This window comes from Mirounga angustirostris, unplaced genomic scaffold, assembly GCF_029215605.1.
Source record: "Mirounga angustirostris isolate CCGP_5_RB_7025 unplaced genomic scaffold, mMirAng1.0.hap1 SCAF_8, whole genome shotgun sequence".
Lineage (NCBI taxonomy): Eukaryota > Metazoa > Chordata > Mammalia > Carnivora > Phocidae > Mirounga > Mirounga angustirostris.
Window position 1 is genome coordinate 16,761,464 of NW_026991716.1, and position 24,311 is coordinate 16,785,774.

The 24,311-nt window shown below is 43.1% G+C and overlaps 3 protein-coding genes across 7 annotated transcripts in view; 1 reads left to right on the forward strand and 2 right to left on the reverse strand.

The window, feature by feature from the left end:
• The window catches only part of SYCP2L (synaptonemal complex protein 2 like), a 112,458-nt gene extending 109,504 nt beyond the window's left edge, over positions 1-2,954 (reverse strand). The window contains exons 1-4 of the mRNA XM_064598172.1: positions 2,877-2,954; positions 2,280-2,472; positions 2,018-2,178; positions 391-459 (exon numbers count right to left, since the gene is read on the reverse strand). Of these exons, the coding sequence (XP_064454242.1) occupies positions 391-459; positions 2,018-2,178; positions 2,280-2,472; positions 2,877-2,954 (501 nt within the window). The remainder of the gene's footprint in view (positions 1-390; positions 460-2,017; positions 2,179-2,279; positions 2,473-2,876) is intronic.
• Positions 2,955-5,583: 2,629 nt separating this feature from the next.
• GCM2 (glial cells missing transcription factor 2) lies at positions 5,584-13,211 on the forward strand. The gene is made up of 5 exons (XM_045866115.2): positions 5,584-6,192; positions 10,059-10,311; positions 10,473-10,585; positions 11,206-11,331; positions 12,273-13,211. The coding sequence occupies exons 1-5, from the start codon at positions 6,103-6,105 to the stop codon at positions 13,209-13,211; spliced, it is 1,521 nt and encodes a 506-aa protein (XP_045722071.2). The 5' UTR covers positions 5,584-6,102.
• Positions 13,212-18,493: 5,282 nt separating this feature from the next.
• LOC123837464 (transmembrane protein 14C) overlaps positions 18,494-24,311 on the reverse strand; it is a 96,352-nt gene continuing 90,534 nt past the window's right edge. For 2 of the 5 annotated variants that reach the window (XR_010413501.1, XR_010413498.1), the window contains 2 exons: positions 20,194-23,849; positions 18,494-19,482 (listed from right to left, as the gene is read on the reverse strand). The gene's annotated coding sequence lies outside the window, so the exon portion shown is untranslated. Of the gene's footprint in view, positions 19,483-20,193; positions 23,850-24,311 lie in introns of those variants that run through there. The other 3 variants (XR_010413499.1, XR_010413500.1, XR_010413502.1) reach the window with 3 other exon arrangements.

Here is a 24,311-nt window from a genome sequence, read left to right on the forward strand (position 1 = left end):
GTGCCTCTCTCTGCTCGCAATTCTCCATGATGATACCCTCTGTCTTTTCTTCCTACTCCTTCCCTTTGGTTGGTAACCTGTTTCTTTGGCTCTGCACCAGGCTGTAAGCTCCATGTGGTCAGGAATTGTATCTTTTTTGTTCAATACTGTCTACCTAGAATAGTATGTGGCCCAAGAAAATTTAGACTAAGATATTGGTAGGATACTCAAAGGCATGGTGATAAACTGAATGCAGGAGATTAGGGAAGGAGAAGGAGCAAAGATTTCTCTGCCTCTGGCTTGAGCAACTGAGGAACAATTGTGCTGATAGCCCAGCAAACACAGAACTAGAAAGAGGGCGCACACACACCCTCTCCCACCCCACCCCCCGAAAATAAGCTTGATCTTTACATGGAAAGCATCCAGAGCAATTCCACTCCCAGTGTCTTCCTTAACAGACTGCAAAGGATCTTCCTCTTCCTGTGTACAAAAAGATTGTTTAAAAAAAGGTCTCAAAGAAATGCATCTCAACTTTTAAAAATGAAAAAAAATGAAGCTTCATATTGTCATCCTGAACAAAAACGTTGTTTGCTCATGCAGCTGATTATAGGTCTAAGTAACATACTAGTTAGAAATAATTTTTCTGGGCGCCTGGGTGGCTCAGTCGTTAAGCGTCTGCCTTCGGCTCAGGTCATGGTCCCAGGGTCCTGGGATCGAGTCCCGCATGGGGCTCCCTGCTCGGCGGGAAGCCTGCTTCTCCCTCTCCCACTCCCCCTGCTTGTGTTCCTGCTCTCGCTATCTCTCTCTGTCAAATAAATAAATAAAATCTTTAAAAAAAAAATTTTTTTTTCTAACTTTCTTCAGTACTATGACAAATAGAGACGATCACAAGAAGCAAAGCAAACATCGGTGTAATCAGCAATCAGACAAAATAGACAAACTCTATAGTGACAACTATAAAATAGAAGGCTTTGGATTAATGAACCATTTTTAGAATGAGAGTTTGTAAAATGAAATTTTGGAAAGGGTGTTTCAAGCCCAGTCATGAGATTGAGCTTTAGGTTTCTGACTTTGGTGAGTTTTAAATACTCCTCTGGGACTTCTACCGCAGCTTCAGGGATCAAATATTAACAACCACCACAAGAGAATTCACAAGACATTTAGTAGTGGATTGTTACACCTTTTCCTCAAGAGTAATCCCTGGGTCTGCCAACACATTATGCTACATTAAACAACAGCATTTCATCTGCTCACTTCATCCCAACGATTATTTAAAAGTACAGTACACCAAAAAATAGACTTCAAATATCTTCTAGAGAGGTTTTTTAAAAATCTAGCTTGGGCTCACAGTCTTACTTCTATATGTACTTGACCAAGATCTTTGAATGTCAGCATATGATACATTATCATGATTATTTAGAAATAGGAAAAGTTGGGTGAATTCAAAGACCCAAATCCAGACTTGTTTATCTATTTTTTTCCACCAGCAGTGATTTGGGTTAAACGAATGTTGAGAAGAGGAAGCACTGGCAGTACTAATCCACCCCCAAATCCGGGGCCGCGGGCGTTTTAGGGACCTTTATCTACAGTGCAAGCTGCCCAAGTCCCCGCACTTGGGACCGTAGGTCTGAGGCCCAGATGGGTTAATGTCACTGCAAGGTCTACGCAGCAACAGGGGCTGGGAAAACATCCGGAGCAAATCGAGAACGATCTCATTGCCTTCTAAACATTAATTCTCCAGTTTCCTCTTCTCTGAGCAAGGGATCAGAAGCTTCTATCCTGCCTGGTTGCCTTACTGAAAGCTCCCAATAAACTCCAAGCAAACCTAAGGAGGTTGAAGGGTTCAAGAGGCCCCCCCAACACGCTCTCCCTCCCACCCCCACATCCCCACCCCCGGTGTCAGGGCATGGTAGCAGGTGCCGCGTCTCTGGGGGAACACACCAGCCTCTGCACCCAGAGCCCGACGGACCACGCGCCCTTGGGCCCCCCTCGAACCGCGGAGAAAGGCCCCGGACTAAGCCCTCCCAGGCTCACTCACCGCCTGCATCCCGAGGCTCCCGGCCCAAAGCGCGCCTCGCAAGCGCGCAGCGTTCCGCCTCCTGCAGTTCTGCTGCGGGGAAACCCGGGCGGGCTGCGCTGCGCTGCGACGAGGGCCGGGGTAGCCCCGCGGCTTTTGAGTTCCAATCCTCGCCCGGAACGCTAATCAATTAATCCGCACCTGAATTTCACTAAACCTCTATTTGAGACGCAAGATACCCTTGCAGGTAATTAGCAATCCTGGTCAGGCCACCTGGGCGCACGCACGCACAGCTTAAAGCGATTTCTCAGAGTCATGTCAACATTCTTTATTTGCGGAATTCGAAACTGATAGATATGCCCTTTGCAGAAGCCGGCAGTTTTCTCTCCACCTTTAACAGCTGGGTGAGCGGTCTTTGGTCTATTGATATTGATATAGACTAAAACTGGATTTTCCCCTAGGAAGCAGATATGTACCTGAAATTGTGAGAATATTCCTGAATTCACAAAAGGCTTTTTTGTTTGTTTGCTTGTTTCATTAACCTGGTGTACTCAGTCAAAAACAAAACCAAACAAAACGGGGGCGGGGGGAAGCAAACAAATAATTTCATCCACTCTGCTTGTTTTCTACCTACTTCTTTTAACCCAACTAGAGTGTGTACTAAGGGCCAGATTTCCGCCGCTAAGTAGCCTGTTTATGTGAACACAGTGGCAAAAATAAATTGGACTGGCGTTTTCTTAAAAACAAACAAAACGACCCCTCAGATCTAAACTTTCCTTGTGTAAAAATCAATTTGTGTTATGATTACAGACTATGGCTATTTCATGTCAAGACATTTACAGAAGATACCTGTTTACATCAAAGCAAGACCCAATAGAACCAGAATCTCTGCTGGGTCAGCCCAGGTCAGCGCATACACCTGCGGTCCATTCAAAATGATACTTATTTCAAAGACCATGATGTCTGTTTCCCGGCCAATACGATGTAAATATACTTACATTAATTTCCTGATTTTCATCTAAGCCTAGCAAATGCAAAGCCTTCTTCCTTTGCTTTTGAATTAATGAGCTTTTAGTATATCAAAATAGTAATGAAGGCAGAGCCAGCTGTGCATAGAAAGTGTTCTGAATCAATGAAAATACTAGTGCAGAAAAAAAAAATGGAAGGATAGTAACAAACAATAATCAAAATACAGTTTAAGTGCATTTGATTTTACAGAATAAAATAATATGAGAATATAATAAACAATATAATAAAATTACAGTTTGCTTAATAATAGGCAAACTTTATAATCAGTTATTTACAGACTTTGGGGGGAAAACCTATCCTTCCAAACTATAGGGTTGCTAATGCATTCAAATTTTCTGGAGAAATGTAAGACAACACAATAGACACCACCACTACTTATTTATTTTTATTTTCAAATTTTCACTTCAATCAGTTTTTTAATTTTTTTTTAAGTAGGCTCCATACCCAATGTGTGGCTTAATTTAACAAGCCTGAGATCAAGACCTTAGCTGAAATTGAACCAGATGCTCAACTAATTGACCCACCCAGGCACCCCTCGATTAGCTTCTTTTACTAACATGTTTTACTGAAACATACTTTTAGAGCAACTTGGAATAAAGATTTTAATTCTTCTGAAACTAAATATGGCAGAGAGTCTGTGACATTTCTTTGGACACCAGAATCCATTTAGAAAAAAAAAGTATGTAATTCATTGATTTGGCTTTAACGTTAAAAAATTGTATGCATTTGTATTTTTAAAGGTTAAAGACTCCTTAGGAACATTCCAAGATTATAGAGACAAGAAAGATTCTAATAATCTGTACAATAAGACCCGAAATTAACGTCTATATAGTCTCAGAGGTGATTTTGAATTATTTCTGAAGTTATGTTAAAACATTTTAAAGTATACATTATCTTAACCTATCACAATTAACGAAATATGTACGTAAAAGAAAAGTGTGAATAAGTTTAACGTTTGGAAGACAAACAGCATAAAAACAACTGAAGGGCAGGAGTGGCCAGACCTTCGGCAGTCGGTTAATACGATGAAAATCTGCCGACAAAACTCCTGGGGGAAGAGTGGACACTCTCTTCGTTTCCTCCCCGACCCTCGCGGCGACTACGCGAGAGTGATTTTAATCGGAAACCCTGACCTACACGATCTTTCAGAAAAGAGAACTTCGGGGGAAGAGAGGCAGGAGGATGACCAAGTCACTTTTTTTCTGCGTGGACTTTCCGCCTCTGGTTGGGAGGAGCAGCCAGCTTGAAACTAGAGAAAGAAGAAAATTCGTGAAACTGCCCAAAGCTGGCATTTTCCGTCACCGGAGTTCTCCGCTGCCCGTAGCTGGCGGCTCTGAAAAGCATCTCACTATTGGATTGACTTTCCTAACAAACCTGACTGTGCCCTTGACCGGAGGTGAGAGAACAGCGAGCGCGGACAATTTATTTAGCGCAAGTTGTGGGTTTAAGGAGCATCTGCTTTCTCCGCCTTTGGCCAAAGGGAGAGACTGGTCCGGCAAGAGGCGCTGGCCTGGGCGCACTCCGGGCCAGGTCCCTCGCAGCATCAGTCGGTGCGCCCGGAGCCTGCTGGGCGGCGCCCAGGTCCCTCGCGCGCCGGCTTCGGGGTTTGGAGGGATAGAGGTCCGAGCATCCCCCTCTAACAGTGACTGGCCTTCGGGGGCGGCTCTTCTCTGGATGCGGCTGGGAACCGAAGCGTGCCGCCTGCAGAACAAAGGCACGAGAAAAAACTCTGGGAAAACACTTCTCTCGCCGCTCAGGCTGGCTACAAAGAGATTTAAGTCATTTCAAACCATTTCTTTTATTGGACGCCTCCAGGTACCGGAATCACCCTAATGAGTTGGAAGAACAGACGAAGACTTGGTGTCGGTCCCGGGGGATCGATAGCATCCTGCGGATGGCTCCTCCAGGCTCCAGAAAAACTCGCCAGATGGAATGGGGTATTTCCACGACAATACCGATAAAGACGATCTTTAAAACGTTGTTTCCGGGGGGGGGGGGTCTACTGAGAATTCACTGAGTCCCAGTCCCCTTTTTAAGCAGATAAGGAAACTGATGCCCAGAGGGAGTTGAGACGAGAGAGAGAGAGAGAGAGAGAGAGAGAGAGCGAGCTCTAAGTGTCCTGCTTACGCGCCCGGGGCCCGCAGAGCCCACCCACCCGCTCCTCGTCCAGCTACCCTTAGGTCACCTCCCCCCTCCTTCCCCAGGTTCACTTTCAGGGACTTTCGTCCCACTGGGCCACGTCCCTTGCACAGCCCCTCCGGAGCAGAGGTACACCTAGGCCCGCGAGCTCACGGGGACCTCCGGCATTCCTTCGGACGCCTCCTCCACCCCCCACCCCCACCCCACCCCCCCGGAAAAAAACACAGACAGCTCTGACAAAGCCCGAGAGCAGAAGCCCAAAGCTAGTTGGCGCGGGCGCAGTTACCCAGACTAGGGCGCGCGACGGCGAGGGTCCTACAAACGGTGCCTAGGAATTGAGGGTCGGTTCTCGGGGGACTTTGCTGGAAAGCCTCTGTCTCAAAACCTTCCGTCTAAATGCAATCCGAAACCCCAGAGGCGAGGCGAGGTTAGGAAAGAAAAAAAAAAAAAAAAAAGATTTCAACCTAAATGAGACATTCCAACTCCCCACCCCCCACCCTCGCCCCTTGACATCTTGCCTTCTGTTTCCCGAGGGCTCGGGTCAACTTCCCCCTCCGTTCCTAGGTCTGTCCGGGCGGGGGTGACCCGCCTTGCTGGTGCCCGGGGGGGGGGGGGGGGCTGGGGCGGGGGGAGCGGGCGAGGAGCGAGGAAAGGCGGAGCTTGGGCAGGTATGTCATTATAAACGTGCGGGCGCTGCCGCTGCGGTTTTCAGCACCCGGGCTGAGAACAGAGCTCTTAACCCTCGTCCACCACTTCTGGATTTCTAAGTAAATTCTCTCTCTCTGTCTCTCTGTCTCTCTGTCTCTCTGTCTCTCTGTGGGTCTCTGTCTCTCCATCTCCATCCAGTTCATTGTGAGAGGGAAAACATCACCTTGCCCGTCTAGGTTTTTTCCTTCTTTCAGGATCGTTTGGCGGAGAGCGCAGGCAAGGTGGGGCAGATGGTGGCGGAAGTGGGGCAGAAGGCAGACCGCGTGTGCTCCTACGGGATGAAGCTCAGCTGGGACATCAACGATCCGCAGATGCCTCAGGTGCGTGAAACCGGGTGTGCGCGCACACGTGGCTCTGTCCATCCAAAAAAGGGCTGGTGGCATTCAAGTTCTTGCAGAGACTGAGGAGAGACCTCTTCCTCACACCCCCACATCCCTGAGAGTCCTCGATTGTTAGAGGGACGCCACAAACGGCAGAGTTGGGTTTAGTGATGTGTCTTCTCCTTGCACTTGTCTGAAACACACCAATAGTCCCGAGAACTGTCGATTAGGCTGCAAGTTCCCAGTCATCGGGTGAGAGCAGGACACCTGTCCTTCGCTTTCCTTTATCCAAGGTAGAAATCAGGTGATTCTCTCGTCCATTCTTTGAAATCTATGAGAAGGGTACAGCGAATGTAGACACCACTGCTTTTTATGCAGCAAAACTGTAAGATACAACTATAAATCATGGTGACCCGAATTTTAACAAATAGCATGACTTGGGTGATTTATGCAGACGCCCGTGGCTTGCCTGGATGGTCATGCTAACCAGACCATAGGCGACAAGAGAGCCTCTGGAATCTGGATTTTGGATCTAACTTCTGATCTTACTTCTCTAACTTCTGATCTTACTTTTGATCTTATTTCTCCTTTTAGGGTGATTTTGTTTTGTTTTGTTTTGTTTTGTTTAGTTTTAATGGAACAAAGTAGTTTAGAGCCAAGTCCAGGGAATGAACTGGACAGTTACGCTTGGTCATGCTGGTTTGGGGCAGAAACTGAGGAGTGATTTTGAAGTCCTGGGTGTGGGTAGAAGGTGAGAGGAGTGGCTTCCCAAGTATTTGCAAAGGTGGGCTTCCACCAATGTTGTGGCCCAGGGAAAGAGACTATCATGTGCCATATAGATTTTCAGACAGATAGCACTTCATTAGCAGGGTCATGCACCCTCTCAAAGAGATCAGTACTTTTTTTATATATATACATATGTGTAATAATTTGTTCTACTTGTTTGTTTTAAAGTCTGCTACTTTACAGTCACCCTGTACCATTTGTGGGAAAGTGGACCATAGCACAGCAAGGACACCTCATTCGCACTGACTTTCATCCAGAAAATCTTCATAAGAAAATAATCTTGCATATTAGAAAAGAGCCACTTCCAAATAATGGAAATATGGGTCTTCTTTCATGCCTTTTCTAGATTTCCTGTGCAAATGTGAACCATTTTTCCTTCGCAAGACTGATTCTTAAGCAGGGAATGCGTGCAACATCTCAAAAAGGCAGGTGCGCTGGGAAACAGAAGTGGAGAAACAGGATCCTAGCCTTGCTCCAGCTGACTGAAGGAGAAAGAGCTAAACTGGCTGCATGACCTTGAGATAGTTCCTGAATTTGCCTTAGTTTCAGGCTAAGATGACCTGTCATCGAGTGGTGGAACTAGATAACAATCTTAAACTATCAGCCAGATTTTGTCATGTTCAGTGTGTGCATGCTTGTCTGAATGTGGACATGTGCGCATTGGAATAGAAGCAACCCAATCCTTGAGTCCTCCATTTCTGTTTTGATTTAAAAATAGGGTCTCGGTGGCTTCATTTTCAGTGTCGCTGCTTTAGTAGCTGGTGTGAGACGTGGGGGGTGATTCTCTACCCTTACAGGGGGACACTAATGGAATACTCTCCTCTGGAAAATTGTCTAAGATCCTTAGATTGAAATGTTCACTTTAAAAGCAAAGATATTAGCATTTAGCATAAACTTGGAGTTAATAGTGCATCATTATATATTTCATTTGTGGCTTAAGTCAATGTATTAATTTATGGCAATTATAATATTTCTGAGAAAAGATAAATGATATCTATTAGTAATAACAAGGATTTCAACAATATCCCTGTGGTTTTAGAAACAAAAGTGTCCATTTACCTATTATTGTTAGAATGCATAATACTAACTGATGTATCCAAGTCTGAATTGCCCGACTGAGAATGCTCAATCTAATGTCCCTGGGGTGGTGGGAGGGAGAGAAGGTGCAAATGGCTTATTACTGTGATAATACTCTTCTGAGCCTCTATCATAGCAGGAAAGCCAGTGGAAACTGGCTGCCACAGATCTGTTTGAATCCCAGGTAATGCCAGTCTAGAAGGTTCTCTCTCTAACTTCCACTTCCTTATCTATGAAATAAGAGTAGGGATGCCCATCATGGAAGGTTGTCGTGAGGATTACTGATACTCCATAATGTGGCTTTGCGGCCATGCTGTCTCTGTGCCAAAAGCCCAATTCTGCTGTAGAGAGAAAACAGCCATAGCCAGTATTTAGACAGATGTGCTTGGCCATGTCCCAATACAACTGTATTTATGGGTCTTGAAATTTGAATTTTAGATAATTCCCATTATGTCATGAAATCTAATTCTTTGAATTTTCCCCCATTAAAAAATATAAAAGTCACTCTTAGCTTGTAGACTGTACTAAATAAAACAAGTGACACGCTGGATTGGGCCCGGGATTCCTAGTGTGCTGACCCCTGCCCTGGAGAGTACCTGCTAAATATTAAGTTCTTAGTAAAGGGCAATTTTATATTAAACTTCTATACAAGAAAGACATTGCAGTATAGATAACGCATATCATGGGCAAAGACCACCAATGATGGATATTGAAGCAGTGCTCAGTTTTTTAGATATAACTTACTATTTCAGCCAGGTGGCTCTTTGTTGAGAACAGCGACAATCCACATTGCTCTGGGGAGAGGTCCAGGGCTCAGCGGGTTCCACCCCATGCTTGGGTTTACCTTTATAGCTAGGTCCTTCATCACCGTGCCCTGTAAACTGGGAGAGCTAAGTTGGGAGGAGCAAGGGAAGCTGTTCTTGTCTCTCTAATGTTGCTTTGGGTATCACTGCTGATGTAACTGACAGGTTTGGGGTAGAGGCAAGAGCTTTAGAAGAAAAAGCATTGGATCAAAGTGGAGATATTTACAGACTGAATTGCATTTCAGTGATAGAGCATTGCAATCACTTTTTGCCCAGGCACGTTGATGCTTAATTTGAAAATGTTTTCATTTGTAACTTAACATTTAAACATACCCAGAAGTGGTCTACCATCATGGTAAGGAAAACAGGCTCTGGAGTCAAACTGCTAGGGCTCAAATCCTAGAGCCAGGTGTTACTAGCTGTGTGACCTCGGGCAAGTCACTTAACCTCTCTGACCTCTGTGTCCTATTGGATTAACTACAGATTATAATAGTACCTATTATCTGTGTGAGGTATGAAGGCTAGATGAACTAGTACATATACAGCATTTAGAAGATAAGAACTTTAGGGCGCCTGGGTGGCTCAGTCGGTTAAGCGACTGCCTTCGGCTCAGGTCATGATCCTGGAGTCCCTGGATCGAGTCCCGCATCGGGCTCCCTGCTCTGCGGGGAGTCTGCTTCTCCCTCTGACCCTCCTCCCTCTCATGCTGTCTCTCATTCTCTCTCTCGCAAAAAAATAAAGTCTTAAAAAAAAAAAAGAAGATAAGAACTTTATACACATCAATGCATGGCCAGTTGTCAGAACAGCATGCGTAGACAGGATGGGTGACGTTTTGTGATGGCACAGTTTGTGGGTCTTAGGACACTTCTGGAATTAAAAAGAACCAGTTTTGGGCGCCTGGGTGGCTCAGTTGGTTAAGCGACTGCCTTCGGCTCAGGTCATGATCCTGGAGTCCCGGAATCGAGTCCCGCATCGGGCTCCCTGCTCCGCGGGAAGCCTGCTTCTCCCTCTCCCACTCCCCGTTTGTGTTCCCTCTCTCGCTGTGTCTTTCTCTGTCAAATAAATAAATAAAATCTTAAAAAAAAAAAAAAAAAAAGAACCAGTTTTTATTCCAATGCGCTTGGGAAAAATGAAAAGCGTGATGTGCCCGGCTGGGGCTTGATCCGCTCGCCCATCCTTCCCTTTTGTGCGCCCTCCCAGGAGCCGGCCCACTTCGACCACTTCTGTGAGTGGCCCGACGGCTACGTGCGCTTCATCTACCGCAGCGACGAGAAGAAGGCCCAGCGCCACCTGAGCGGCTGGGCCATGCGCAACACCAACAACCACAACGGCCACATCCTCAAGAAGTCGTGCCTGGGCGTGGTGGTGTGCGCTCAGGCCTGCGCCCTGCCCGACGGCTCCCGCCTGCAGCTGCGGCCCGCCATCTGCGACAAGGCGCGCCTGAAACAGCAGAGTGAGCGCCCCAGGCCGGGACCGGGGCGGGGGGCGGGGGGGATAGGGGTCGCTTGTGGCCCCGAGTTCCCTTTTCCCCAGGAATTGTTTTCCCTTTCTTCCTTCAAAAGCACCTGGGGTCCTAGTTGTTGTTAATATTTCTCTCTCCCGCTGGCTTGGCAGAGAAAGCATGCCCCAACTGTCATTCCGCTTTGGAGTTGATTCCCTGTCGAGGGCACAGCGGATACCCTGTAACCAACTTCTGGCGGCTTGATGGCAACGCGATATTTTTCCAAGTAGGTGGAGGGGACATCACAGTTTGTGGTGGGTATTTTCATCATGCCATACGGTCCAGACCACCTGCCGTGTGCCTTAGGAACTCTGGACTCATCAAATAGAGCTTCGTGGTCAGAACCTGGGGCTGGGGCTCCCAGAGCCTTACTGGGCTCTGAGGAATAAGCTCTGCTTCCTCGGAGATGATAAACCAAATTATAGTTAACATGGGGAAAGGATTGTTAGGTAATCTTTTAAGATTTCTATTATCCGGGCACCTGGGTGGCTCAGTTGGTTAAGCAACTGCCTTCGGCTCAGGTTATGATCCTGGAGTCCCAGGTTCGAGTCCCGCATTGGACTCCCTGCTCAGCGGGGAGTCTGCTTCTCCCTCTGACCCTCCCCCTTCTCATGCTCTCTCTCTCTCTCTCATTCTCTCTCTCAAATAAATAAAATCTTTAAAAAAATATATTAAAAAAAAGATTTCTATTATCCATACTGTTTTATTAGTTCAATAATTTTTTCTCTGTCATTCTGGAAAAACAAAAAACAACCTGAGATCTTGGGAAAGATAATTTATTTTTGACAAACATCGCCAGCTTCCTTCAGCAGGATAAATATATGATTTATTTCCTTATTAATGCAGGCCAAGGGAGTTCATGATCACCCAAGACCAGAGAGCAAATCAGAGACAGAAGCTAGAAGAAGTGCCATCAAGAGACAAATGGCCTCTTTTTACCAACCCCAGAAAAAGAGATTTCGAGAATCAGAGGTAATGGGGAGCTGACATGACACTGTGGTCTGTGTTCATTTTCATCACAAAATACACTGCTGATTATGTAAAATATGAATGTCATAAATTAGAAAGGCTTTATGTGAAAATTATATCTCCAAAAAAATGGCATTGAATCCACATTTTGGATACGGTTCCTAATTTCTTCTTCTTAAAAAAAAAAAAGCAAACTCTTTCTATAGTCAATGATAGGGTGAGGGTGTGTGCTGACAGCCTGATAAAAGGGCAGGTATCCAGTTTTAATAAAGAGAGAAACAGGTGCATACCAACAGTGAATTAATTAGCAGTACATCCTTGAGAGCATCCTTTGCATTATTTACACAGAACAAATAAAACTTCTTGGGGCAACTTGATCCAGTTTGGCTTTTCAACCAAAGCATGCCAAGCAGGCAGTGCTAGTCCGGAGATAAGAGAAACTGGTATTCCGAGCACTTTCTATGTGCCAGGCACATAGGAGCTAAGAGTTTCGCATATGAAACGGTCACAAAGACCTTAAGAAGAGGTGGTTGTTATTGTAATGTTTACAATTAGGAATCTGAGGTTCAGAGAGGTTAAGTAACTTGTTCCATTCATGAGGGACAGAGTCAGGACTTGAACCCAGGTCTGTCAGGCTCCTTGGGTCCGGTATCATGAACATAGGATGAGGAAACACAGAGCCATCTGTCACTCAGACCCACCCTGCCTGGCTGCCATGAACTCTCTTTGTTTGGCAGTGTGGTATTCATGCCTGAGCAAGCTCAAGTTCTGCAGCCCTTGGACCCTGCACCCAAAATCACATACCTGAGCAGTGCAGTGTTCACAACACACAATCAACCCATTGGAAGTCTGTCTTTATTGGGTTGGTTGGCTACTGTTACTAATGAGGGCACCCATGTGATTTACATTTTTATTTACAAATAAAAATTTACATCTTTTTTTAGGCCGGAGAGAATCAAGACAACAGTGGACATTTCAACAACATGCCTCCCTTGGAAAATCCAGAAGAGTTTGATCTAATTGCTGACACCGGCTTCCCTATCCCAGGGCAGCCTTGCTTTTCCTTCCCAAGCTCCGAGTCTTACAAAGCTACCTGTGACCTAGCCACCTTCCAAGGAGACGTAATGCCACCCTTTCAGAAATACCCAAACCCAAGGATTTTTTTGCCTAGGCCACCTTGCAGCTATGAATTGGCAGGTCCTAGTTACACAAATTCAAGCTCACATCCCACCCTTTATACAAATTCCAGCACCATCCCTAATGACACGGACTGGGTTCATCTGAATGCACTACAATATAACGTCAATTCCTACAGCAGCTTTGAGAGAAGCTTTGATTTCACCAGTAAACAACACGGCTGGAAACCAGCTCTTGGAGCACCTGGCCTTGGGGAGAGGCCAGACCATGGACAGTTCCAGGCCGTGGCCACTCACCCTTATTATAACCCAGAGCTTCCCTGCAGGTACCTCACGGCTCCCCCAGCAGGTCCTCCAGCCCTACAGACTGTGATCACCACCACCACCAAAGTGTCCTACCAGGCCTACCAGCCCCCTGCTCTGAAATACTGCGACAGCATACAAGAAGTGAAGAGCCTTTCAGGGTGCAACTATGCTTCTGAAAACATCCCCCTGTCCATCTATCCAGAAGGCTTGGACTTCCCAGCCACGGTAGCCAGGGCAGCCTCGCCAGCTGGGTCACTTCCTTTGAAAATTCCAGGCGATTGCCGAGCCATCAGACCCACGCTGGCCTTTCCTCAGGAGTCCGCTCCCTCCAGGACAGATGGAGCAGAGACTTGGGATGTGTGTCCATCGAGGTCGGGGTCTGCAATCAGTTATCCAGATGGGGTTAGTCCGTTCTTGAGCTATGACAATGAGGACTTTTGAACAACAGTCCTGGGCACGACATAATAGTGGTGTCCATGCATGCAGTGAAATGTGGAATAGAAACTATCTCTTGTTTGAGCTGTGGGATTGATCTAGCGGGCATATGTAATAATAATAATGCTGATCAGTTGAGAAAATTATGGGTTGGAAATGTTTAGATAGTATAGGGAAATTTTTGCACAGCATTTTAAAACCTACTACACTACAGGGGCGCCTGGGTGGCTCAGTGTGTTAAGCCTCCAACGTGATTTTGGCTCAGGTCAGGATCGCAGGGTTGTGAGATCAAGCCCCATGTCGGCCTCCACACTCAGTGCAGAGTCTGCTTGAGATTCTCTCTCCCTCTCCCTCTGCCCCTCTCCCTGCTCCCTCTCTCTCAAATAAATAAATAAATAAATAAATAAATAAATAAATAAATAAATAAATCTTCAAGAAAAAAACGAACAAACTACCACACTACATAGGATTAGGTCTGAAATGTGACTGTCCCAAATGAACAAATAAGCAAGTTGGATACCATGATGAGTAATAAGCTAAATTCACTGGAGTAGAAGCCAAGAATTCTGGTTCTCATTCTAAGCCCTTTCCCATTTGACCATAGGGAATTTTACAAATCCTTATCTGGCCTTTAGAGGTTGTCAAAATAGTTTCAGGAAGAAGTCTTTACAATCTTATCTCCTGAGTCGTTTCTTAAAATTTTTATTTAGCATTTACCATCTATTACAAGAGCTTCATGAAATAAATTTGACCATTTTATCTCCAAGTATATAACTACAACTTTTAAAAAAAATCTACAATATTGCAATGATAATGTGCAATTGTTTTTAAGAGAATTTCGTTTTCCAGTGTCAGCTGAATACCTTTTCTTAACATCAATGAATGTTTTCATAACAGAAACAGCATAACAATGATGTGTATTTAAGATTATTATTGTGCTAAAATATGTTTTTTCTGATTAAGTTTCAGAATTAGAATTGAGATGTTTTATTCAAATACAGGTTTACTGTTTGTTACTCCTTATAAATGTAATTGATAATATTTGGTTGAATGTAATAAAGAAGTTTTAAGGTAATGTTGCTGATGCTTGAGTTATTTCAAAAAGGAGATAGGAAAAAATTGTGTTCATATTATGACCTGCAAAACTGTTGCTATAATATACAAGAACATATTAGTTCATTTAACAGTTTTATAGTTTATTTCATTTTATTTTTTGTACCTTTTGACCCCCTTGACCCACTCACCCATTCTGCTCACTCCCCTCCCCCACCTCTGGCAACCACTAAATCTGTATCTATGAACTCCCGTTTTTTGTTATTTTAGATTCCACATGTGAGTGAGACCATATGGCATTTGTCTTTCCCTGTCTTATTTTACTTAGCATAATGCCCCAAGATCCATCCATGGTGTCACAAATAGCAAGACTTCACTCCATTGTATCTATATGCCACATTTTCTTTATCCATTCATCCCTAGGGAGACAACTACTTAGGTTGTTTCTGGGACTTGGCTACTGTAAATGATGCTACAATGAACATGGGGGTGCAGATAGCTTTTCAAATTAGTGTTTTCATTTTCTTAGGCTAGATACCCAGCAGAGGAATTGCTGGATCACATGGTAGATCTATTTTTAATTTTTTGAGGAAACTTCATGCTGTTTTCCACAGCAATTGTACCAATTTGCATTCCCCCCAACAGTGCACAAGGGTTCCCTTTTATCCACATCCTCGCCAGCACTTATTTCTTGTCTTCTTAATAATAGCCATTCTAAAGGTGTGAGGTGATATCTCATTGTGGTTCTGATTTCTATTTCCCTGATGATGGGTGATGCTGAGCATCTTTTCATTTACCTATTGGTCATCTGTGTGTCTTCTTTAGAAATGTCCATTCAGATCCTCTGCCCATTTTTTAATTGGATTTTTTTTTTTTTGGCTATTGACTTGTGTGAGTTTTTTATGTATTTTGGGTATTAACCCCTTATTAGATATATGATTCGTAAATATTTTCTCCCATTCAGTAAGTTGCCTTTTCCTTATGTTGATGATTTCCCTCGCTGCACAAAAACCTTTTAGTTTGATGTCATTTCACTTGTTTATTTTTGTTTTTGGTGTCAAATCCAAAAAATTATCACCAAGACCAATGTCAAGGAGTTTATTGCCTCTGTTTTTTTTTTTCTAGGAATTTTATAGTTTCAGGTCTTATATTTAAGTTCTGAATCCACTTGAGTTAATTTTTGTGTATGGTGTAAGACAGTGGTCCAGTTTCATTCTTTTGGATCTAGCTGTCCCAGTGCGATTTATTGAAGAAACTGTCCTTCCCCCATTGTATATTCTTGGCTCCTTTGTTATAAGTTAATCGCCCATATATGTATGGGTTTTTTTCTGGGCTCTCTGTTCTGTTCCATTGATTTATGTGTCTGTTTTTATGCCACTACCATACTGTTTGTTTACTATAGCTTTGAAATACAGTTTGAAATCAGAGAGCATAATGCCTTCAGCTTTGTTCTTTTTCAAGATTGCTTTGGCTTTTGAGGTCTCTTGTGGTTCCACACAAATTTTAGAGTTGTTTTTTCTATTTCCGTGGAAAATGCCATTGGAATGTTGGTAGGAATTTTGCACTGAATCTGTAGATTGCTTTGAGTAATATGGATATTTTAATAATATGAATTCTTCTGATTCATGAGCTTGGAATATCCACTTACTTGTGTCTTCTTCAATTTCTTTCATTAATGCCTTATAGTTTTCAGTGTGCAGGTCAGGTCTTTTACTTTCTCAGTTAAATTTATTTCTAGGTATTTCAGTAGTTTATTTTAGAAAGAATTATTTGCCATACTGATAACAAAAAGCCTATTCAAAACATTCAGAATGCATGCACACACACACACACACGCACGTTTTGCACAGCTCATGATATTTACTAAAATCATTCAGTTTTCAAATTAATACAAAGTACATAAATTTCTTTTGAGAATGGAAAGGAATGAAATGGAGTTTGCATAGAATATTCAATTTGCATAACTAAATGACAGCAAGTCAGATAGATGCCATTTTAAATTATTGAGTGTTATATATTTTTTACCTGATTCATAAAGCCCTGATGTAATAAATACATGGAGTCCTGGCCTCCAGATTAAATAAATATGAGTACACTCCTATGATTCCCTAGCCAACTCTTTCTCCAAGGAAAGGATGCCTAGCACACTCACAGACTACTTTTTTCTTTCCACTTCTGTTGCCTGAACTCACAGCTTATAATAATGTCTAATATTTATATGGCACTTCTAGGGACCAGACACTGTTCCAAGCTCTAAACATATGCCAATGTGTTTAATCCTCACATCAGTTCTCTGAGCTACCTGAGAGACACGCAGTGACTTACATAGTAAGTAGCAGCTGGGATTTGAATTCAGGTCACCTCCAGAATTTATGCTCTGAACCACCACATGACGTTAGCTTTGACTGGAGTCACCTATCAGTGAAATTCCATTTGTACTTAGCACATGTGTACTTGGCATCGAGCAGGGAGTCCTAAGTACAAATGTCCCAACACAGGACCTGCGGCATCCATGTAGGACAGGCAGAAAGGGGCAGGGCAGGGGTGGGAGTGAACACACTCGGGGTGGAGGCCCTGAGGCAGACATTTCTCAAAGTGTGGTACAAGGATGCCTTGGTTCCGGGGCAATTCTAAATAGTCTGCAGATATTTTATGTGAATAGGGAAAGATATAAGGAACCCTTCAAATCTATGATTTCAAAATATTTTTGCCTAGACAAAGCAAGATAGTATGGGGATGTTTGCTTGTTTGTTTGTTTGTTTGAAGGCAAGGCAACTTATAAAGAGATATTACACAACCAATAGTGCAGATATTGCAAGGAAATGCCAAAGAGTGATTAAAATGGATCACAATGAGTGAGAACTACTGACTAGTGAGACACATTTTCCTGGAGCAAGGGGACAGTGGGTGGCTCAGGTAAAAAGGGTCAATGGTGACGACAATGAGATTGTAGAAAGCGGGAGCCAATGAGGAAAACAAACACATAAGTGACTTTTGGCATCTGGAAGTTTAACCACAGTGCTGAAGAGTCTAGACAGTGGGCAGTACTCAGGAGCCAAGATGTGGGAGTTGATCCCAGGAGAGGTGGGTGAAGAAACATACCTCAATTGTCAGCCAGGGCCCCCCAGCCATGCCACCCTCCAAGGAGCCAGGATACAGGGCAGGGTGCCTGTATAGCACAGATCAGTTCTTGTGAACTGGGCCAACTGAGGAAGGCACAAGAAGGTTTAGACTCTGGATCATATTTACTGCTTAGAAAAACCGATTGGTTAGGGAGCAACAAGTTTTGTGGAAAATGCATGGAAGTAGGAAACTTACAAAGGCCTAGCTGCCATATTGTTATTAATATGAAATATTAATTATGAATGCTAGTTATTAATAACTTTTTGCTTACAAATTTATTATCAGTTTTCAAATACGGGGAGTATAAGTTAGAGCAACCAAAGTTTCTGACACACTTTGCTCTGCTCAGCTGATGAACCAGGAGGGACCCAAGCTTGCAGCTAGACCCATGACAACATTAGCTGTTGAGCACAGAGGGAGATAAAGCAAAGGAGGTGAGGCCAGGCTGGTAGCTGACACCTTTGATCAAGGCAGAGGACAGCAATTAGACTTAACCAGCGCCAAGGGACACTAAACAGAAACATGAGTTATTCACTTGCTAATCATTCATTCCTCTTCATGAATAGTGCATAGTCTGGAAGTGGACTTACCTGGAAGAATCTTAGATATTGAATCCAACCTCTGACAGTTTCAATGGAACATTTGTCAGAAAAGCTAATGGGCTTTTTTCATAATTAAAAATCTTATAAAACTCTATTAGCTAATCTGTGAGACGTTGCACTAAGAACAGCATAGCAAATAGAATTCACAACTGACAAAATAATTTGAAAAACAGTTTCTCCCCACATCCATCCTTCTTTGGTCCACAACTTTGCTCTGTGATATGCAACATGGCTACACATTAGAATCTCCTGGGCAGCTGTAACAGTCCTAGCATGCAGGATGCACCTCAGACCAATTAAATCTATGGGGATGAGACCCAGCCAGCATATTTTAAAGCTTCCCCGATAATTCCAAAATGCAATCCTTGTCTATAATTTACCAGAAAAGTACTGGAAACCTCTTTAGTGTCTCACTAGGAAGCTGAAAGCAATATGGTCCTATGGAGACTTGAAAGACACTATTCTCAGTGTAATTAATCTTTATTACCTCTGACTTTTCCCTGGATGCCATTGTTGTGTTCATTGAATGAAAATGGGAAGATGTTGGCAGGAGCCAAGTCATCCACTTGTTGCCATTTAAAATACAAATTAAAAACTGGATTTTGAAAACAATAAAATAAGATATAATACCCTGTGTATAAGTCAAAGCATGAGCTCATTCATTCATTCATTCATTCATCATTCAACAAATATTTATCGAGTTCTACTATGCATCAGTGATGTGCTACTATTAGATAGATGCAGGGAGTTACATAGAAGCCTCTGCCCTCTTGGAGCTCATAGGCTGGTGTGCTACATAGACATTAAAGAGACAAGCACACAATGTAAAGGAGAAAACAGTCTCTATGCTGACGTGGAGAATAAGGAAATGGAAGCGAACCCATTGGGATAAAGTGGTTAGGGGAGAGCTCTCTGAAGTACTGAGTTAAGAACCAAAGAGTAAGAAAAGGCTGTCCAGGTAAATAGCTGGGGAAGACACTGCAGGTGAGAAATAGCAAGTGCAAAGGCCCTGGGGCAGCAGAGCATACATTGTCCCAGAAGGTCTAGTGCAAAGGGACAAGAAGAAACTCAGAATAAGGGTTGGAAGGGAAAGCAGGGTCCAGATTCTTGAAGTCCAAAACAAGGAATTGACATTTTATTCCAAAAGCAATGGCAAAACATGCAAGAATCATAAGCAGAAAAGTGACATGATCTAACTCACATTTTGAGAGGATTATACTGAAACGATGTAGATAGTGGGCTGAAGGGGGGGTTCAAGAGGCAGGGAGACAATTGCGAGTCATCCAGGCAGGATATAATGATGGTTTGGATTGGGTGGTAGCAGTAGAGATGAAGGGAAATGGACAGATTCAAAATGCAAGTTGGAGGTAGACTCAATAGAAGTTACTTACAGTTTGGACGTGAGATAGTAAGGAAAAGGAAAAAAAATCAAGAAAAACTCTCATTTTCTAGGTTCAACAAACCGAGTGCCATTGGTGCCATTGTCTGAATAGCGGCAGCTGAGGAAAGACCAGTTATGATCAGTCAGTGCTTGTGAGTCATCCGAGTTATCAGATGAATATAACCCTGCAGCTCTGTGGGGACATCTGAGCTACGGATAAAACCCAGGAACTTGCAAGTCTAAAGCTGTTTTTTAATAGCTCACCTTGTAAGATAGCCTGGAGTTGTGCTGTCCAATATGGTAGCCACTGGCTTTATGGGGCAATATAAATTAATTAAATAAAATTAAAAATTAGTTCCTGAGTCATACTAACCGCACTTCCTCAGCAGCCACGTTTAGCTAGCCGCTGCTGCGTGGATAAGTGCATATATAGAATATTTCCATCCTCACAGAAATTTCTATTGGACAGTGTTGGTATAGAAGGAGAAGAAAGGGGAATCTGGTATGGACCATAAGGAATTCCCAATCTGTAGTCAGAGTAAGAGGATCTGACAGAGGAGTGAGAATTAGTGGTCAGATAGGGAGAAAACCGGGACAGAGAAGGGGGTCACAGAAGCCAAAGATGAGGACAGAAAAGTGTTCATTGGATCTGACAATATGCAAATCATTGGTGACCATGACAAAAGCCATTTCTGAGGTGTGATGGGGCTCAATGAGGTGGATTGGAATGGGCTGTGAGCCAATGAGATGCAAGGAGTCGGACACCTCTACTCCATGGATCACATAAAGTTGATTTCACAGTGTAAATAAAAGCCAATGTGTTGGGCACCTGGGTGGCTCCGATGGTTGGCGTCTGCCTTCGGCTCAGGTCATGGTCCCGGGGTCCTGGGATCGAGTCCTGCATCAGGCTCCCTGCTGGGCGGGGAGCCCGCTTCTCCCTCTGCCTCTGCCTCTCTGTCTCTCTGACTCTCATGAATAAATAAATAAAACATTTAAACAACAACAACAAAAAAAGCCAGTGTGTTTTATTAAAAGCTATGTTGAGGGGCACCTGGGTGGCTCAGTCATTTAAGCATCCAGCTCTTGGTTTTGGCTCAGGTCATGATCTCAGGATGGTGAGATCAGGGCCCATGTCAGGCTTCTCGGTCAGCGTGGAGTCTGCTTGTCCCTCTCTCTCTGCTCCTCTCCCTGCTCGCTCTACCTCTCAAATAAATAAAAAAGTAAAATCTTTTCAAAAAAAAGAAAAAATATAAGTAAAAGCTATGTTGATAGCTTCAAATTTCTTCCAGAAAAATTTGCCTTGGTGATAGGGTTGCCAGAGTTAACAAATAATATAAAAGATTCCCTGTTAAATTGGAAATAAGACAAATAACAAGTACATTTTGAATAAAAGTATATCCCAAATATTGCATGGACCTACAGGAAATATTCACTATTTATCTAAAATTCAAATTTAACTGGGTATCCTTTATCTGGCACTCCTACTTAGTGGGGATATTTTAATTTCATTGTTGTTCAAAATATGGTAAATGAGATTTGATGAACTAGGAAATTAAAAATGTCTTTACGGGGCACCTGGGTGGCTCAGTCAGTTAAACGTCTGCCTTTAGCTCAGGTCATGATCCTGGGGTCCTGGGAGCGAACCCTACATCAGGCTTCCTGCTCAGCGGAGAGCCTGCTTCTCTCTCTTCCCTCTGCCTGCCATTCATTTCCTCTTGCTTGCGCTCTTTCCTTCTGTCTCTCGCTCTCAAGTAAATAAATAAAATATTTAAAAAAATAAAAATGTCTTTACATAAAATGATTTCGTTGTTGAACTTCTACAAGGAAAAAATATTTATTTTAACTGTGTAGTCTACTTAATGGGAGAGGATGTATTTTTATTATCTTTTTTTAAAGAATTTATTTATTTGAGAGAGAGAGATAGTGAGAAAGAGCATAAGTTGGTGGGGGCGGGGGAGAGGGAGAAGCAGGCTCCCTGGAGCTCATCCTGGGGCTCCATCCCAGAACCCCGGGATCATGACCTGAGCCAAATGCAGCTACATAACCAACTGAGCCACCCAGGTGCCCCATATTTTTATTATCTTTTAAAGTATAAATATCATAAATAAACTTAGTAAACACTTCAAAAACTAAAAATCACCCTTTAACATTTCTATTTACAAACCACACAGAACAGACAACCAGAGTTCTTACCACTAACTTCTTCTGCTGATAGTCACCCTATTTATTCATATTTCCATACCACTTGGTTAAAGCAAAAAAATATTCTTCTTATCCTACATCAGTAATGGATTTTCCATTAATCAGCCCATTAGAGCTGGATCTTCAGATCCTCTCTCAGACAGCTGAGCTACCCATATAACTTTGTGTTTTACAATTGGTCTGATCAGTCTTTTGAAACATGAGGCATTCTGGGGCCATGGAGGGGAGAGAAGAGGTTAAAGAAGCCCCTTTCTGACCGTAGCCACCTGTGACTCTCCTGACTGATGCACCAGAAGGGCACTACTGAGTAAAAATGCCACCTGGCTGCCTGTGGAGACCTCTGCATGTGGAAAATAAACATTCTCTTTCCTAATGCTTCTTAAGGGTGAGGTTTTAAAAACCCCAATCGAAAAAGCCTTGTGTCCCCAGATGGCCTATTTAATAAACTATACTATCCAGGTTTCCAAAAGCCATGTGAATTCCTTCTCTTAACCACCCTAAGCACTAGGCTTTTAAAGATCTTTTCTGGCGATTGCCAAGATGGAGCAATAAAACCCCTTAATTCAAGGGCACCCAGAATTACGACACCAGAAAGGGATGTACAGAAGTCATCTATGGAGGTCTCTGTCTTCAGGCTCGAGTGCTGGCCCTGCGGGCTTCTGAACAGAGACCATCATCCATTTCTGCTTTGGGTGTCACTATCCTTGTTGCAAGAATATCACAATCATCATGGAACTCTAACAGAGCCTTTTAAAATAAAGGTACAACCTTAAGTTTTGATTTTGTGATGTAAAAAAAAAAATGTTTATCTTAGAGAACATATTTGCCAAAATGATTGAAAAAAATTGTAACATATTCAACAGAATATATTCTTTCACCAGCTATATGCTAAGTCCTCAGTATAGGAATTATACAAAGAAGCAAAAAATGTGGTCTCTGCCTTCAAGAAATTTCTAGTAAGCAAGAGAAGTAAGACATGCCAAATCTCATGTTACATAGCAGTGAAGGCTCTCCATTATCACATGCATTTATAATATTTTAGAAATTTAAACATATAATGATGTCTATAAGAATTTTCCCTTGCTAATTTTAGAGTGGACACCCACTGGGCACCCACCCTTGGTTGAAGCTGAGACACCTGAGAACTTGTATTGCAAAAAGGAGAAGAGAAAGGAGACCACTAAAGGCTGCCCACTGTCAGTCTGGAAGTAGAGGAGAGCCTTTCAACCATGCTGTTGGATTTGGTTAAGGGGATCTTAGCCTGCTGCCCGTGTGCCAGGGTCTTACACAGCTTTAGGAGACAGCTCTCCTCCACTTCCAGGTGGACAAGATGAGCCTGGAGCATTTCGTGGTGGTAGAAAGTAAGTGCTAACCTAACAAACCAACCAAGAACAACAAAACTCCACAACAATGGGATCATGTCAAAAGGACACAAAAGTCAACTGAAAGAGGTCCCAATGGCCAAAGCTGGAACAATTTTTAAAAAAAATAATCTTGTATTGGGTGCCTGGGTGGCTCAGTTGGTTGGGCAACTGCCTTCGGCTCAGGTCATGATCCCGGAGTCCTGGGATCGAGTCCCACATCTGGCTCCCTGCTCGGCGGGGAGTCTGCTTCTTCCTCTGACCCTCTCTCCTCTCATGCTCTCTCACTCTCTCTCTCTCAAATAAATAAAATCTTTAAAAAAAAATAAATAAATAAATAAAAATAAAAAATAGTCTTGTATTATAATGCAAAATATTTTTACAAATCCATGAGTCCATCCTGATATAAATATGATCGAATAAATAAATAAACTAACAAATGGGAGAAGAGACAAATGCCCAGAATAATTCCAAATAATTTATGTAGATACTCCACCCTCAAGAAGATGGAGCATAACTCCCCACTCTTAACTGTGGGCTGTGCACTGTGATTTCCTTCGAAATAATGCTATACAGAAAGGGAAAAAGAGTAACTTTACAGTGGAAAAGTCTGACAAGCTCTCCCTCAGCCAGGTGAGCAAGGCTAAAATCAACAATGAGCAGTCATGTTGATAGTATGTGCTCTTGATATGATGTGATGAAAATGTCACTTCACCTCTGTTGCTTTTCCTCCCCTCCAAAATCAGAATCCCAATCTAATCATGAGAAAAACAACAGATGAGGGGCATTGTACAAAATACCTGACCAGTCTTCCTAAAAACTATCAAGGTCATCAAAACAAGGGCAGTTTGAGAAGCTCACCATCTGGAAGAGTCTAAAGAGAAATGACAAGTAAACATAATATGGTAATCTGGATGGCATCCTGGAAAAAACAACAACAGGACACTGGGTAAATATTAAGGAAGTCTGAATAAAGTATGAACTTTAATTAACAATAATGTATCAATTAATTATAACAAATGTACCACACTAATGTAAGATGGTAATAATCCAGGAAACTGAGGATGCCTGGGTGGCCCAGTCCTTAAGCGTCTGCCTTCGGCTCAGGTCATGATCCCAGGGTCCTGGGATCGAGCCCCTTGTCAGGCTCCCTGCTCAGCGGGGAGCCTGCTTCTCCTGCTCCCTCTGCCTCACTTCCCCCCCCTCCCCCCCCGCTCATCATGCTCTCTCTCTCAAATAAATAAATAAAATCTTTAAAATAAAAATAGGAGAAGCTGGGTGCAGGCATATGTGAACTTTATACTATTTTCTCAATAATTTTGTAACTCTAAAGCTGTTCTAAAAACTAAGGTCTATATAAAGTAAAATATAAACATTCCTCCTT